Source organism: Thalia democratica, chromosome 1, assembly GCF_965202585.1.
Source record: "Thalia democratica chromosome 1, ktThaDemo2.hap1.1, whole genome shotgun sequence".
NCBI lineage: Eukaryota > Metazoa > Chordata > Thaliacea > Salpida > Salpidae > Thalia > Thalia democratica.
Window position 1 is genome coordinate 76,377,341 of NC_139165.1, and position 17,287 is coordinate 76,394,627.

The following is a 17,287-nucleotide window of genomic DNA, read 5'->3' on the forward strand; positions in this document are numbered from 1 at the left end:
TATTTAATTATATAAATTTGCTTTAAAAGTGCTTTACTACAACATTACCTGAAGCAGAATAATAATATATGTTTGTAAAAAAATCCCTGTAGGTACGAAAATGATTCTATCAATGATTATTAAATAAAATATTTTTGTATTTTAAGTAGTTTTTCGTGTACCATGTAACTTTAAAACAGAAGTTAAAAAACCGATTTGTTTTTTTACGGCTATTAGCTTTTAAATAACTTTATTTATACAATAATAACTTTCTAGAATTTAAATTAAAGATTAGAAATTATAGATATTGGAAAACTATGTGTTACCTCAAACTTATTAACAAGTATCATTTGCAAATCAATATTTTTGTAACTCAGTTAAAAATTAACAAATTTATTTGAAATAAGTAAAAAATTCAAAGTTTCAGCTTGAAAACATGAATAAAAGTTAATATGAATAAAAACTCATATAAAAGTTTACTGAAGACTTCTGAAAACAATTTATTCCTTATCGTTGTTGAGAATAAAGTTTTTATTCTGGAATACAGACGTCTGTAAAAAAATAATGTTATAGCACAATTTTAAAGTAATGTATGAAGTTTATATTATATTTTATTAATTTTTTTTTGACAATAACGAAATTGTACAAAGCACATTAGTTTTTGTCTGTAACGTACTTAAAGTTTAAAAAAAAGTGTTCAATTTATAACGAGGCTAACAATCGCTTTTTTATTAAGCGTTTCTAAATATAAACACATCAAATTTTTACTAATTCAAAAACTAAGTAAACTAAATATAACTGTTCAAAAATATAAATTTAATCGTTTACTAGCAAAAGATCCTATTGAAACAAATTAAACCCAGTTGAAGTGTGTTGATTCGTTGACACACAGAAACATATGTTGGTACAATAAAGGTTGATTACTGTATAATTTGTTTTTAGTAAACTAAATATAGTAATTTTAGTATGAAATTAAGAGTTGTGTAAAGTACTCTTTTACGTACAAAAGAAGTCTAATTTGTTGTATTGAGACATAATATGTGACTAACTAAAAAACTTTAAACAAAATCGCCAAAATATTTGTATGGCTGAAGGCATAGTTGCCATAATTTAGAGCTATTTTGCGAATTAAAATGTAATTTACATAAGCACAAACAAAAAATTTCTAATTATGGATGGTTTTCTTTTTACACTAAATAGCTTTATATAGAACTATTGCAATAACGTTGACTTGCACAACTTTAGAATACCCCATATATGAGGCCGAACCAAATTAAATTTGATGAAACAGATAAAAATTAAGCAGAGAAATACTTCTAGTTTTTGATATAAAACAATAAAGTTTAAAAAAAGTTTTGGTGAAAAGTTAAAGACAGGACTATTAAAATAGAGAAAAGTCATTATATTTTGAAATTTACCACATTTTCTTAGGCTAAATATAATACACACGATTTGTTTGGTTTAATTAAAAATAATAACAATGCGTTAAAATAATTTTAACTTTTAACTGGCTAATTAATCATGCACACGTTTTTTTTTAGCACTTGAAGTGTCCTTATCAGTTTCAGTTACACATTAATACGTATCAGACTAATTTTTTTTCTAAAGCCCTCTTTAAGGGTATCAGAAAGCAATGGTCCCCGCCAATTAGGTTAAAAAAACTACCCTTAAATACACCTAAGAATTTATTTTTGTTCTTCATCTTAAACTCCAGAATATCCAATTTTAAAACTACTCATAAAAACTTTTAAGACTTTTTATAAATTCTAGTTTATCTAGTGTAAACTCCAAATTATGGCCTGATGGCCTCTTTAGTAGTCACATCCCTCCCTTTCTTAGGACCTTTTGCAGCTTATATGACTACCTAGATTTCTGAGTTGGTTAACTTTCGGGAACCCTGCTGTATATAAACAGTAATGTTTTGAAGTTCAATTAAGAAAAAAGTTTTAAATAGTTTTTTAAAATTGCATTTCAAATTATAGTCGTTAAACCTAAGAAAAATATCTGAATTCGATATTTAAAAGCAGAAAAATGAATAATAAGTTAAAAAAAAACATGTCAACACTGTTAAATATAACTTTTTCTGTAGCTTCTATAAACCTTGTAAATTTCTTCCTTCTCAAGTCCATCCAAGTCGGTTTCTCCTACACCGTACCTGAATTTTTTTCTGAAACTTTCAGGTAGACAAACCCTGAAAAAGCTGTGGTCGAGCGGGAAGAACAAAAGCCTTTCTTCCACCTGTTTTCGGGTTTTCCAACCTCCTGGTAACAAATAGAACGTGGTGTGATAAAAATATTTTTGTTTATTTTTGCAAATTTTTAAATTTAAAACTCTACATGAACTAAAGAAACTTTGCACCAAATTACATAAAATAACCTAAGCACAAGTTACAAAAGTTTTATTCTAATCACCTGTAAAAATACTTTGCAGAACAAAAGTATAAGTTAAATTTTCCAACATTTTAAACAAACATTTTTTCTAGTAAACAAAAACCGCCAAAACCGCTAAGTCTCAACTAAATACCAACAAAAACAGAACAAACTAAAACCTGTAATTAAGCTGAAGATGATTCCGAAGAGAACGCAAACGAGCCACGCGATGGCGTTGTGATACATGTAGGAAACATCGTACAACGCAGGAGTTTCTACTGCTTCACTCGTGTTACTGCTTGCTTTCGGCGATGGGTAGAGTATCGTATCCTTTGTGTTTATAAAATGTTTATAAACTTTAAAATAAGTATAGTAGATAATCATGAGATTTTAGTTTCTAATTTAGTTACTGCTTCAGCTAAGACAATTTTGAATATAAAGGTTTGTACATGATTTCGAACCACAGTAAGCTTTACTTAAAGTAAAAGTAATTGGTAGCTCGTAGTTTAGTTTATTTGTATTAACTCCGGTAATTTAAATAAATTAAACACTTATATGAACATTTTTACAACATAAAGTAAAACTATATACCCTACTACAAAATAAAACTAAATTTTAAATACTTTAAAGTTTTAGAAAAGAGAATAAAAAACGACATGCAAACATACATTGGGGCACTTTTCAACACTACTGGCTTTGTAGTTGTAGTATTTCGGATTTCGGTTCCGGATGTGACTGAAATAACCGCCCGTTATCACAAGACCTGACGCAAGACCTAGGATGAGGCCCGATATTGCACCCTGTTTATTTCAAACAAATTAAAAAAAAAAAGTTTTTACCTTAAGTCTAACCTTTAAAACTAGTAAATGACTTTAGAATTTATCTTTTGATTTAAATAAGTAGATTTTATCTATGAGTCGCATAAAAAGTAAAACTGATGCGTTTGAATATAAGGTCTGTGTGTCTATAAAAACTAAGTACTGTTAACAAAGGTTGAAAATATTTTTCTTTTAAAGCTATAAAATAAGCAGAAAAATAATATATAAATGTTTTATGAGCAATTTTAAACTAAGACTATTCGCAAAAACTTATCTTTATCAAAAGAAAAACAATCAAATAAACAAACACGAGAGTTTGCGAATGGGAAGAGAAGACCGAGAGTGAACACTCCTAGCACTGGACCGCTGATTGCTCCCAGCAAGCTGTACGCTGCAATCAGTATTCCCGGGAAATTGTTGCAGAATGCCGCGAAAACTATGGTGAGCATCCCGTAGAAGAACACCATGCCTGTTGACACAGTGATTTTGTAAATAAGCAAAAATGGGGGCTCAAAAAATAAAAAAAAACTATAAAACTTAATATAAAGTTACGATAACGACATAATTGAATACTGATATTTTATTATTAAAAGATTGAGTATAAAACTATATTAAGTTATAAAATTCATTGTAAAGACTTCTAAATTAGTTTTTTTTTCAAAGTTTTGACTGTGTAGTTTTCAAAACTATTATAAATAAGTAAGATTTTAGAAAGAGAAATGTGTTTTATGAACTTACAGTATGATATGCACTGATAACGCTTTTGGCTTAGTTTTTTAAACGGAATGATCAAGTCTTCCAAAGTTACGCATGATAGAGCATTTAAGCCAGTTGAAACCGAACTGCAAAAATAAAAAAAAACGAACTAAAATGAAGAAAAGTAATTTACTAAAAACATAGCTTCAAGCAAAGAAATACTTTAAAAACAAAGGCCTATAAAATTTAACCATTATTGCTTTAGCCAAATATTATACATTCAATGAAACTATTCCGCTTAGAACAAAGTTTTCTACGAATAAAAAACGAAATACCGAAAAGTACGACTTGAAAAAATTTTAATAAAAAATATATAATCTTGTTATAAAAATATTGTAACTAAAGTTTTAAACATTAATATAAAAACCTGAGACTGCCTGCAAAAATGGTTGAAATAATAAACCCGGTGAGACCAGGGATATTTTTGAACACTTGGTAGCTCCAGTAAGGCAGCAACTGGTCAAAAAAATGTTAGCAATCTTAACATTAGTAAATAAACAACTGGTTAAATAAAATAAATAAAATTAAATAAAGTGTTGATTTTTTTTAACCTCATCTTTTTTCTTCACCGCAAACTTAAGAGGGTCGCAACCGCTGAAGTCGGCGAACATGACCGACCCGATCATGAGGCAAAGCGTCAGAATTAGAAAAAGTCCGAACCAGTTGAAGTACACCGCCCTGTACATTTATATATTCATATTGTAGTACTGTATCGAGTGAGCTCGAAAGTACTTTGTTTCGGTAATTTTCAATGTATATAAGACTGTTACCAACTTTTAGTATGTAACATTTTTCAAAGCAAAAGTTCTGCTTTTAAAAAACTCACACCATATCGTATAAATTTTAAACACATTTAAGCTTTTCACAATTAATTTTTACTTGAATACACAACTATTAACAACAAATAATCACACAAACCACTTAGCTTGTTTTTGTGACTTGCAGGCGAGGTACCTTTGCACTTGCGCCTGATTGACCCCGTACAAGCTCATCCACATGAAAGATCCGCCAATCAGAAGCGTCCAAACCGTGTGCCGGTACCTCGGGTCAGGGTTGAAGCTGATTGATTGAAATATATTGTTGTAACATGAAAAATAAAAATTACAGTTTTTGTAGTTACATTGCAGGTTGAGGCTTTGTTAAATGATTTGGAAACTTTTTTAAACTCAGTTTTTAAGCAAAGGGTTGTTTCGTTTTTGTTTAAATGTGTAATGTATAAAAAATTGTTGTCTTAAAAAACAGTTACATAACAGCTTACTCCAAATTTTGATACAGTTCAAACAATTTTACACTAGTTCATTTTGACTGAAATTACTTGAAAACTTGGGTGCGGTTGGTTTCCACAAGCTTATTCCACACCACATCGTAGCCTCCCACCTTGGAAGTTCCGCAAACAATCAGTGTGATGAACCCTGACAGCATGACGAAAGCTTGGAACACGTCCGTCCATATCACCGCCTTGATGCCACCCTTTTCAACACTTTATTTGTTAGTGGTTTTTCGATTGTGGTACTTTTTTTATTTTTGAGTTAGTAGTTTTTAAAATGTAGTAAACTTTAAAGACGTTTAAAAGTGCTTTGTGTTTCATTTCAGTTTTAAAAAGTTAACATTTTTATTATTTTTTTATTTACACATAAGCTTTCAAAAATTATAAACAAAATCACTAACGTTTGTTTTAAATGGACTAAAAAACTTACTAAAGTAGTGTACAGTATACAAACGAGTCCAGTGGCCAAAATGCATTCCCAAAGCTTGAAACTTGTCACTAGTTTAAAATGAAATATAAAGATTTGAAATTCAAACTTTTTAAAACTAACGTTTGTTACAAACCTTTACTCAGAGCTAATGAAGGTCCATATACAACAAGTCCCATGTAGAATACGGTTTGTACGATGTAGCAGAGCGTGGCCAGTATTCGCAACACTCTGTTAAATCGGTTTTCCAAGTACTGAAATGTAAACTTATGATATAATTTAGTATAAATACTTTATAAATTATAAGTAGAAATTTTCAAAATAAAAAAAAGTTGTTTTTTAAATATTTTTGAACAGACTTTAGAAATTTTTGAAGTAATAAAAAGAAACATTAAACTACTTGACAAATATAAATACCTCGTAAGTGCTTTTTATTTCCATATTATAGAATATCGGGATGAAAACTTCACATACGATTATAGTCACAACTAGAAGCGCTATGATCAGCCTGTTGCAACAAGTTTAAGTTTAAGTCATAACTACCGAGTGCATATCACAAACAAACCAAAGATATATGATTCCGTCCTTATATACTTCTGCCGGGGTTCCAAGCACGGTGATTGCCGACATGAAACTCACCGAGAGTGAAAATCCAACCGGAATCATGCCAAGGTTCCTGTGAAAATTGAGAAACTTATGTGCGTATTTGTTTACTTTAATGTTTAACTGGTTATTAATAAGTTGTTTGTATAAATTTCAAGCTAAAATACTGGTGTAAGATAACTAAAGTTTAAAAAGTTAAATACTAAAAATAATGCTTGAAACATTATTTTTTTTCTACAAGTGAAAGGCTTTTGAAGATCTATGTGCTAACAGATCACTATTTGCTAAACTCTGTTTCTTGTCAAGTTTTCAAAACTATGAAACGAGAAATAAAACATCATACGAATTTATCTTTTCAGATCAAAACTGCAACATTCAATAAAACTTTTCAAACTAAACAACACGTATATTACTAAAACTAACATATGCAAAATATTTTTTCTTCTTGATTAAAACAAAAAGTTGAAAACTTAACAAGCATAGTTATAATTTAACCTGCCGCCATTGAAGTAGTCGTCTTCTCCGTCCCTGCTCCTTCTGAGGAAGATGTTCAAACTGTGGAAGAGTCCGATCCCCGTGGAGACGATCAAAACCACCGCGAACACCGCGTAGTCCTCTGTTGACAGGTCCACTGGCGGTAAGCTGGAAAAATTAGTGGTTTAAAAAACATTTGTATTTTTGTCTTTATTTGTAGAAGTAATGTTGTTTTGTAAGTTTTTTGTAACTTTAAAGTTAGGTGCACACGAATTTTTGTAAAAGTTAAACGCTTTTGAGATTATGCGTATGAAGTAGTAATTAAGTTTAAGTTGGTGAAATTTTTGTATGCTGTAATTCAAGGTATGCATATGAAAAACAAACAAGACAATGATTTAGCTTTAACCGTATGTAGTTCTTAAAAATAATATATATAACGCGACGTTTTAATACTACTGTTTGTACTTAATTAAACTTTAATTTCAATGACAATGTTTCTATAAACAGTAAGATGTATGGCGTAACATAAAATAAACTATTTGTATTTAAGTTTATCTAAATACAGTTAAATTACTTTAGAAGGCGGCAAACTGTGGCCCGTAAAGCAAAAATCAGCAAACCAAAATTTACTTTTAACCCTAAAAACATTATTTTTTTAAAATTAAAAAATTGTTGTAAAAACCTATATATGTATATAGGATATTGAATTAACTGTTAGCAATTTTGAATGCTTTATTGTTGCATATTTTATTACATTTTAATTCTAAAACTGTGTTTTTGTTCATCACTGCAAGTATTTTATAACTGCGGCTTTAAACTACTTTTTCACACACAGTGTGGAAACTTTTTCTAGAAAAGTTAACTCGTCACTTTCAAAATGCACAAGACCTTTAAGATAGGTACATATTGGATAAAAAATTAAAATTCTAACCAATTTTACATAATAAACTAAAACTTTTCAGTTAACTTTAAGTTACGATTAAATTAAAAAAAAGTTTTATATTTATATGATAAATTACAGTTCATACTAGAACAAACATAAAACTTTACTTACCTTGTATCGTTAACCATTTTATGAGCAAAATGAGGAGCTAAATTTAGATTTTTTGACTCGTATACTAATGTGATTAAAGAAATACTCACTAAAGTTTGTTTATGATTTTAAGCAAATTATTTTCATAAACGCGAGTAGTTTTAAGTTCAACAAAAGGACAGACTTAATTGAGTAGTTTCAAAAATACTTTAACTTCATAATACTAACTTAAAAGATAGTTGTGATTAACAAAGATTAGCTGACAGCAATCACAAAGACTAATACGACAAATCCACAGTGTTTAAGTTGATTTAATTACTTTGTGAGATTTATTAAAAATTAAGCCTAAAACCTAAGGACCATCTTAGAAACTTTATTTTATTTTGAAAAAGTTGTTGAAATAGAATGAAGTTTAAGTAAATCGAAAAAAAAAACTTTTAAGTTTGCTAATTTTGAAAACTAAGTTGAAATTAAAAAATGTTCCTTTGGTTTTAAAAGTTTCATTTTTACATAGTTTATATTGAAGTAGAAAATTAAAGTAAATAAAGAAACAAAAGTTTTTTTGGTATAAAGTAAAATATGGTGTCAAATGTATAGATGTTTCCGCATTTTCTAGTCTTTTTTAAATAATTACTTTTGTTTGTTGTGAAACACAAAAACTGAATAAAATCTCGTTAAGCCTTAAAGTTGCTTGAACTACCTAGTTTTAAATTAAACTATTAAACAAATATCAAAAAGTTATAACTAAAAGCTAACACTGAAAAGAAAACTTTGAAAGTTATAAAACAAAAAAATTTAAAATTGTAAGAAATAAGAAAGTTTTATGTCTCTTAGATTTTACCAATTTTAATTTCCAATTAAAGCAACGTTTATTAAGCTTCTAAAACTACTGAATGAAATAAACTATTAAATGAACCACAGACTCAGTTAATTAAAACCTGTATATTATTGTAGAGAACCTTGTAAAAAGCGTACAACTTGTATATACAACAAACACACAACAAAATACGGCCTTGTTAGTTTCACGTACTGTGTTTGTCATTTAATGATAAACAATCTAGAATACAAACTGTTATTAATTTAACCATTGAAACTAGGGTAAACGTTTTATTGCAGTTTTTATTAATTTGAAAATTCTTTTTATATGATTATAATGGCACTGCAAGTATTTTCTAACAAAAGATATTCAATAAATTTTTAATCATAATAAAAATTCTAATAAAGAATACAAGCTTTACAAGTAAAGTATTGTTTTTATTTTTTTTGTAAAAAAAATATTTAATTTTACGAAAATAAATTTTTTCGTTTACTTAAACTCTCTGACAAAACTAATTTGGTCATGAACTTGATTTATTGTGTCATCAAGGTACAATTTAAGTTTAGCCCGCAAAACTTATAAATAAGCTAAAACCCTAGGTTTTTAAAATAAAACTGTTGGTAAATTTATATAAAATAAATACTTTTTTTAACTATTAAAGACCATACAGTACATACCTTTGAGAATTGACCATCAAGTTTTATAAGGCTAAATTATTTTGATCTAACTTTAAATTAGTCTTCTAACAAAAAGTTCATTAAAAAATAAACTATCATATTATCATTGTAAATCAAAAGTAGGGTATTTTGTAATACGTAAATTAACTTTTGTTACGGGAAGTTTGATTGTTTACTTGTCAACAAAAACTTCAATGAGTTAAGTTTGTAATTAGGATTATACGTTAAATCGAACAAGAAAGACCTTTTTACTTCCCTTCACCTAATGACTTCAGTTTTGTTTTCAATCAGCATGTTCAGCAAAACAACTTTTTATTGTCGTCTGTTTTATGTGAACAAACGAACTCTGTTGTTTACTTATCACATATGTTTACGTTATTAGTTTAAAGGTTTTTCAAAATATCGAGCTAAGTTAGAAAAAGGTGTTGAGCTTTGCGTATTTTTTATATAAACAAGACGTTTATAAGACTTTCGCAAAAGTTTAAAAACTACTTTTATATAAACACAGTTTGCTACGTCAGACCAAACTACTTTTAAAGTATGTATTTTAATGTTCATTTTGTTACTAACAATCATTAACAAAGTATTAATTTTAGAAATTTAGCTTACGTTTCTTTTGAACATTTTAAAACCAAATTAAAAAATCAAATAAAATCAAAGTTATAATTTTTACGTTTGTTGCTTGGTATTTGAAAAACTAATGTTTTTTGTTCTTTTACTTTAAAGTTTTACAGTTATCGAATTTAACGTATATTATTTATCAAAGTAAATAACTTTAGAAAGGACTTAATCGGAATAGGTGACTCAGCGGCGTTTCAATACGTTTTACGATTGGCCAAAGTTTTTTTTTTGAATTGTTCAAATAAAAAAGTAACTAGCAAGCTCGTTTAAACGTTGTTTTTCTTGAAAATATTTTTTTGTTCTATCATTAACAAAGTTAAATTTCAAACTAATATACCGAACTATTTTTTTGTAAGCAAATGGACAACTCAACGTTGGTTACCGCGTCCCTGCTTCGCCCTGGCGACTACGCAGTGTGGGGCTGCCTGCTAGCCGCTTCCGCCCTCATTGGCATCTACTACGCCCTCCAGGAGTACATAAGCCCCGAAATCGAGGACACCGAGGACTTCATGCTCGGCGGAAGGTTTGGAAATTAAAAAAAAAAAACTTTAGCAACATGATTAGCACGACCTAAATTAATTGCTATTGCTAATTGCATTTTTCGAGGAATGTCTACTAGTGAAATTTCAGTTTTTGTTAAAAGTTTGGAGTTAGACAAAGTCACATTGATTTAGTTTAAATTTCTTTCAATGCTTAAAAAAAGTATTTAAATAACGAAATATTTCAAACTAAAGTCAAGCACAGTCAATTTTAGTTGTGCTATAAAGTCTTTTTTATTCTAAATTTTAATTTCTTCAATAGTTGCATCTGCACTGAAAAATTTTTAGCTAGCTTCAAGACAAGTAAATTAAATGAGCATATTTCATTGTTCTCACAGGTCAATGCACATGGTACCGGTTGCAGTTTCGATCACAGTGAGCTTCATGTCAGCAGTGACAGTGCTGGGCACTCCATCGGAAATTTACCAGAAGGGCACCATGTACTGGTGGTCAGTTTAAACATTTGTTATTTTAGTATGCACAAAATTTTAATTTGGGTACTCATTCTTAAGTAGATCAAAAATCAGAATATTTAAATAAGTTTTTTTTAGATTTGAAATAGTTTTTTACAATAATATATTTTCAAACATGTATAAACAAGTAAATAGTTTATCAAAAAAAGTTCAAATATACTATTTATATTGTTATATACTATTTATAAATTTTGAAAAGGTTATATTTAATATCTTATTGTTCAAATTTTTGTCAACAGGATAGTAGTGGCGTTTCTGCTAGTGGCAATCATAACATCTGAAATTTTCATTCCAACTTTTCATCGGGTCGGGTTATCAAGCACTAATGAGGTGAACATTTCCTGTGCTTAATTTATAGTTTTCAATTAAGTTAAATTGTTTACTAAATAGAAATAATAAAACTTTTGAATTATGATCATTGACTACAAGAAGCATCGCTGTTTAAGTATACAACGGCAAAATACTTTTAATCTCTTTTTATATTAGTATAAACAGATAAACGTAAAACAACAGTATTATATTAAAACAAAATATTGATTATATTATGTAAATAACATTAAAGTAATTATGTAAATACGTAGTGTATTAAAGTGTATTTTGAAAATGCATGCGTAATTATTTAAGTCTTTTTGAACAAAAAACTAAACAGCTATAAAAAGTTGTATCAAACCAACTGTCAATTTGTAAATTAGTTTCCATTTTTAGTTTAAAACATTATATTGATTTATCATAAAATTAGGCTTTTTTTAGGATAAAAGTTTTGATCAATTTAATTTAAAATACCCCTGTTGTATTAGACAATCAAACATTTTTTGTTTTACTTTTTTTTTTTAAATTTTATGTGTCTTCTTAAAATCAAAACATTAAACACGTCTTAAATAAGTCTGAATTAGATTGTATTTTTATACATAATTAATAGCAATTGTTTATCACAGTACTTGGAAAAGAGGTTTAATCACAAAGTTCGCATTCTTGCAACCGTTATGTTCATAATGGAAACAATGTTATATATGGGTCTTGTCATATACGCTCCATCTCTAGCTTTAAATCAAGGTTTACTTTTTTTAATAATTAACAAAAACTTTCTTTGTTGTAAAATGCTGTTTTTGATTAAAATGTATAAAAATCAGGCATAAAATGTTTCAATTCTTGTGAAAGTTGTTATATGCTTTGTCTCATGTAATTTTGTTTTGTTATCATTTAAAGTATACAAAAAGCGTTTACTCTTTAAATTAATGGTACAAAAGGACTTTTAACTAAAATAAATAAAATTTTGAGTTTGTGTAACCTGTCTAAGTTAAAAAAAAAACTAAAAAAGTAGTAAAATTATAAAAAATAAAACACTAAACTTCTAAAACATATTTTCAGTAACAGGCTTGGGTTTATGGTCGTCTATTATTCTGACCGGATGTGTTTGTATATCATACACTTGCTTGGTAAGTAAATAAATATTAATTTTTAAACTTTAATTTGCAATAAAAACTGCTTTATGTAAACTAAGCAAATATAGTGTATATATTATTTTTTTTAGTTTATTTTAAGTTTTAGTATTTTGATAGATTTTTAACACTTTGAAGTAAGTTTTAGGTTTAACACTGAATAAATGATTAAAGTATTAAAAACAAAACTTTCAAAAATGACAAAACATGAATGTTCAAACTTTTTAAACAATTATGTCTTCAATCTTTTCATCAAATTACTAATAAATGGAGATTCAAAAGCTCAAATTGCTATTTTATGAAACAATACAAATAATTAGTAATAATTTTTAAGGTAAAGTTCTAGTATTATTTAAAATATACCAATAACAATTTTGCAATCTCATGTAGGGAGAAATAAAAGCTGAAAATATAATTTATACAAAAACTAAATCATAACTAAACAACGTCAAGGGGGGAATAAAAGCGGTGATATGGACGGACGTGGTGCAGGGGGTGGTCATGGTCGGAGGGTTCCTGGCCCTGGCGATAAAAGGGGCGGCGGACGTGGGCGGGTACAAGAAAGTTTGGGAGCTGTGCGTTGAAAACGGCAGGATCGATTTTGGCAGGTTTGATTTATTTCTTACTTATATATTTGTAAATAGTTAAAAAAAAACCTTTAGCGAGCTTTTTGTGTTTAAAAAAATTCATGTATAAAGTTTAACTAAATAATTGCAATTTAAAACCTATATATCATCGGTAAACAAAAAAAAAACTTTTGAACAAAAAAAAATGTTTTTTGTAACTAACTCAAAACAGTTTATCTTAACTTTAAACAAACCAGGTTCGATTTCGACCCGAGGTACCGGCACTCAGTGTGGAGCGTTGTGGTCGGAGGCACCTTCTTCTGGCTGCACTTGTACGCGGTCAACCAATCGCAAGTGCAGAGGTACCTGTGCTGCAAGTCAGTCAACCATGCTAAAGGGTAAGTAGATCTATGTACTGATATTGTAACAGACATTTACTTGGGTGTGCGCTCGATGACCAGATAATTCTTTTTATGCGCCCAAGCCCCCCGTTAAAAATAGTTTTTTTAGCATCATTTTGTTTTTGTTTTTTTTAATAAACTTAGATAATTACTAACAGTACTACAGGCAAGTTTTAGTTCGTAAGTAAATTTTGAAAAAAAATAGTTTTTTTAGCATCATTTTGTTTTTGTTTTTTTTAATAAACTTAGATAATTACTAACAGTACTACAGGCAAGTTTTAGTTCGTAAGTAAATTTTGAAAAAAAATAGTTTTATGAGCTAGTGCTTGAAAAGTGAAAACACATGCTTGTATGGTTGTTTAGCACTTATAAAAGCCTGCGTAATTTGTCAAGTTTTTTCTCTAACATCTTTTCTAACACTTTATACACAGTGCGGTGTTCTTAAATTGGATCGGTCTAACCACGATAATAAGCTTGTGCGTGATAAACGGCACAATAATGTCAGCCTACTACAAAGACTGCGATCCGATGCTCAACAAGGAAATTAAAGAGTATGATCAGGTTAGTAGCGCTTAAATCATATAAACAATGCAAAGCTAGCTTGCACTACTTAAAAGTTATGACTCCAGTAGAAAAAAGTATTTGTTTTTTGCGAGGCAGTAGTGCTAATCGTGCAGCTTTCGGAGCAAAACTTCTTTTTTAAAGATAACAGTAAGCATATTTTTTGTTTACCCGAAGACATTTTATGCCAAGTTTTTGGGACAATCTATTATTGAAAACATAAACATAATAGCACGTCACAATTGCTTTATTTTATATTACTTTTCAAACACAATCACTTTACACATGTGCTCTTTTTATAAGCAAATTTAGTTGTACAATATTTGAATCAAGAATTTAAAACAAAAGTGATGTACATTCAAATTTTGATGAACAATATTTACAATTTAACATAAACTTAAGCTCATTCCGTACTTTGCATTGGAAGTTTTCGATGACTACCCGGGTGTGACGGGATTGGTCATTTCAGCCGTGTTTTCAGCTAGTTTAAGGTGAGTAAATAATAGTTTTTTTTTTTTTTTGGAAATAACAGCTAAATATAAATTTGAAACGTAAATTATAGCACGGTTTCAACTGGAATAAGCGCACTATCGTGTGTTACCATTCAAGACTTGTTGAAACCGAACTTCAACTGGGAAGAAAACACTTACACGTGGCTTTCAAGAGGTAACTTATATATACTCAACTGCTTTTATTTTTAAACTGTCTATTTAACGATAAATTAAATGCATTACCTATCTGTAATTATCCGTTTAAGAATAAAAAGGACTGTTTAAAATCAAACTTTTAAAAGTATGACTAAAAAAGCAACATTAGAATATTTTCAGAGTAATTAAAATAGTAGATAAATACAACTTTTATAACTAAATTATAACAATAGAAGCATGTTAACAAAACATATTTTCAACAGCTGGAGTTGTGTCGTTCGGAGCTGCGTGCATGATGCTGGCGTGGATGGCGTCCAAGCTGGGAGCTCTCCTGGAAGCCGCGCTGAGCATCTTCGGCATCTTCGGAGGAGCTCTGGTGGGAATGTTCACTCTCGGAATCCTCTTCCCCTTCGCCAATGCGCTCGTTGGTTGCATTTTCTGACTTATTGTTTTGTGAAGGCCTAGCTTTGTTTTTTAAAGCTTTTAACTTGTTCTTCTAGAATCTAGATAATATTCTACTTGCTGTTTTTGACATATTTTAAAGACGAAAACTGTTAACTGTTTGAAAGAAAGTCTTTGCTTTGCTTCCGTAAGCTATCTTCTGTTGGTTTTAACCGTAAACAAAAAACTACTTAAAGATTTAAAATAAATCTCACAATGTTAAAAAAACTAACTTATTCCTAATTCTAAAAGCCTCTTACATGAAAATTGGCAGGGCACACTGCTAGGGGTGATATCAGGGGTGGTCGCTCCCGCCCTGCTGTACATCGGCAAGCGGGTAAACAAGGTGCCGGACAAGTTTTACAGGCAACTGAACTTCTCCATGGCCGACTGCTCTAACAGGGGAAACATCACGAGTGACTTGGTAATTATGGTTGTGATAGAAGAAATTAAAAAAAGATAACTTTTTTTAATTTCTAAAGCTTTTAATATTTTGTACCAGTGATTTTAAAACAAACTAGCTACTTAATGTACTTTAAATATATAAAATAAATATAACTTGTTTATATTGTTTTCAGATAGCAAATTTAACTGATTCTACTGCTGAAACATTTTACTTAAAGGATTTATCATACAGAGAAAACTTCACAACTACTTTGGTAATTTCAATATTTTTAAATAACAAGTTTAAATCAAGAACCTATTCATATTATTTAATATTTTTATAATTTTTACGACATACCAGCTAATGTAATATATTGAGATATACAATTTATACGTACAATAAATTTGTATTACTTTTAGACATTTTAGACTTATCCTCACCTATATTTTTCTTAAAAGTATAAATGTTTCAAGTAAAAAAATGTTTTAGACGGCGAGTATAACTAATTCTACGTTGGAAGATGACACGTTTTACTTAAAAGATCTATCTTACACCTACAACAGCCTAGTTGGATTTTTATTCACCATGACAATCGGCCTCACTGTCAGTTTGTTGACAGGTAAGCGGTATAAGTGCAGCTGTTTTAAATCAATTTGTATAATATAAGAATCTATAAGTGTTTTTAAATAGTGCTGGTAGAGTTCGTATATCAACAATTTATCCAACAAAGTTATATCAAAGCGACAATTTTGAATGAAATCGTTTGAACTTTCAACAGTTTTTAGTATAAAGAACCAACGTAAAACTTCATTATCAATTCTGAATTTATAGAATTTTAAATAGCTTATTTCAAAAAAGTAAATTGGAAAAGTTAAATATTAACACTAACAATAATAGTAATAATAAAAATTTTATAAAGTTTTTACAAAATTATCTTGACATAAATTTCCTTTATGATTTAAAATTTGTAGTTGATTTTTTTTCAACCGTTGTAAATAAAAAATATTATAAACAATATTCTTTTTATAGTTTAAATAAACAGTTTAGAAAAAGTCAAAGGCTCTTTTTGTTATTAATTTTGTGAAAAATCCTTAAAATTTAGAAGATAAAACTGTAATCAGGTGGTTGGAAGCGCAGGAAAGAGGTGGACCCGAAACTGTTGACGTTCCTGCTCGATCACTGGTTGTTCTGTTGGGTTCCTGAGAGTGTGAAGAAGTGGAGCAGGTTCGGAGTTGACAGGTATGTGGAACCGCAAGACAAAAGTGAAGACGATCCGGTTAGTTTATATATATATGATACTAGTTGATAAAGTATTTACTAATTTGTACTAATTGTTCTTTTTATAAATTTAAATGATGTATTAGACAATTACTTTATTCATACAAAAATTGAGTTTTACTTGCATGACTTTACTTAGTAATATAACTACATTTGTAAATAACGTTTAGAATGCAAAATTAAAGCAGTTAAATGAACGATAGGAATAAATATGAAAAAAAAAACATTACAAACGATAAAAAATACAACTTCAATAAAAATTAATTAAAACTAAATTGTTCACAAAAACAAAAGTTCATTCTTACAAATTTTTTTAAATATTCAAGCATGCTAAAAGTTATTGAAATAGCTTTGGTTTATATTTCATATAAACTTATTAAGCTTGGAGTTAAATTGAATTGAAAATAAATTTGAACAGAAATTACCACAAGTGTCAAAAGTGTGAAAGTGAAGATTTTTGTGGTTTCAGAGCAAAATAACACTACAAATTAGAACAAACATACGTCTTTTTTATTACACAGTAGTCAGGCAGTAAAAACAATAAATAACTTTTGTACACGTTTTTGCTTTAAAAAACAAAAAACCTAAAAAAAACCTTAAACGCAAGTCAACTTATCCTCACCTATATTTTTCTTAATTACAACTGCTAATATACAAAAAAAACACAATTCAAGCTTTTTAAAGTTTAACTTACCTAATTAAAAAAACAAAAGTAA

General features: G+C 28.8%; 2 protein-coding genes across 2 annotated transcripts; one reads left to right on the top strand and one right to left on the bottom strand.

The window, feature by feature from the left end:
• Window positions 1-479: 479 nt before the first annotated feature.
• On the bottom strand, window positions 480-7,764 carry LOC145839507 (sodium-coupled monocarboxylate transporter 1-like). The gene is made up of 16 exons (XM_082947105.1): window positions 7,748-7,764; window positions 6,715-6,861; window positions 6,182-6,292; window positions 6,034-6,124; window positions 5,753-5,870; window positions 5,620-5,687; window positions 5,238-5,392; window positions 4,841-4,981; window positions 4,474-4,600; window positions 4,290-4,378; window positions 3,905-4,008; window positions 3,475-3,635; window positions 3,017-3,148; window positions 2,528-2,678; window positions 2,080-2,240; window positions 480-530 (listed from the first exon to the last, which is right to left on the bottom strand). Exons 1-16 carry the CDS (start codon window positions 7,762-7,764, stop codon window positions 480-482), a joined length of 1,824 nt encoding a protein of 607 aa, XP_082803231.1.
• Window positions 7,765-10,200: 2,436 nt separating this feature from the next.
• On the top strand, window positions 10,201-16,774 carry LOC145839515 (sodium-coupled monocarboxylate transporter 1-like). The gene is made up of 15 exons (XM_082947116.1): window positions 10,201-10,364; window positions 10,719-10,829; window positions 11,093-11,183; window positions 11,789-11,906; window positions 12,222-12,289; window positions 12,746-12,900; window positions 13,116-13,256; window positions 13,691-13,820; window positions 14,223-14,311; window positions 14,383-14,486; window positions 14,731-14,891; window positions 15,183-15,332; window positions 15,783-15,912; window positions 16,415-16,569; window positions 16,742-16,774. Exons 1-15 carry the CDS (start codon window positions 10,201-10,203, stop codon window positions 16,772-16,774), a joined length of 1,800 nt encoding a protein of 599 aa, XP_082803242.1.
• Window positions 16,775-17,287: the final 513 nt, after the last annotated feature.

Coding starts and splice junctions, on each gene's coding strand:
- LOC145839515 (XM_082947116.1), top strand. CDS start 10,201: ATGGACAACTCAACGTTGGTTACCGCGTCCCTGCTTCGCCCTGGCGAC. Junction 15,333..15,782: donor GAAACATCACGAGTGACTTG/GTAATTATGGTT, acceptor AAAATGTTTTAG/ACGGCGAGTATAACTAATTC. Junction 15,913..16,414: donor CACTGTCAGTTTGTTGACAG/GTAAGCGGTATA, acceptor AACTGTAATCAG/GTGGTTGGAAGCGCAGGAAA.
- LOC145839507 (XM_082947105.1), bottom strand. Junction 5,393..5,619: donor GTATACTGTACACTACTTTA/GTAAGTTTTTTA, acceptor AGTGTTGAAAAG/GGTGGCATCAAGGCGGTGAT. Junction 531..2,079: donor AGAAGGAAGAAATTTACAAG/GTTTATAGAAGC, acceptor ATTTTTTTACAG/ACGTCTGTATTCCAGAATAA.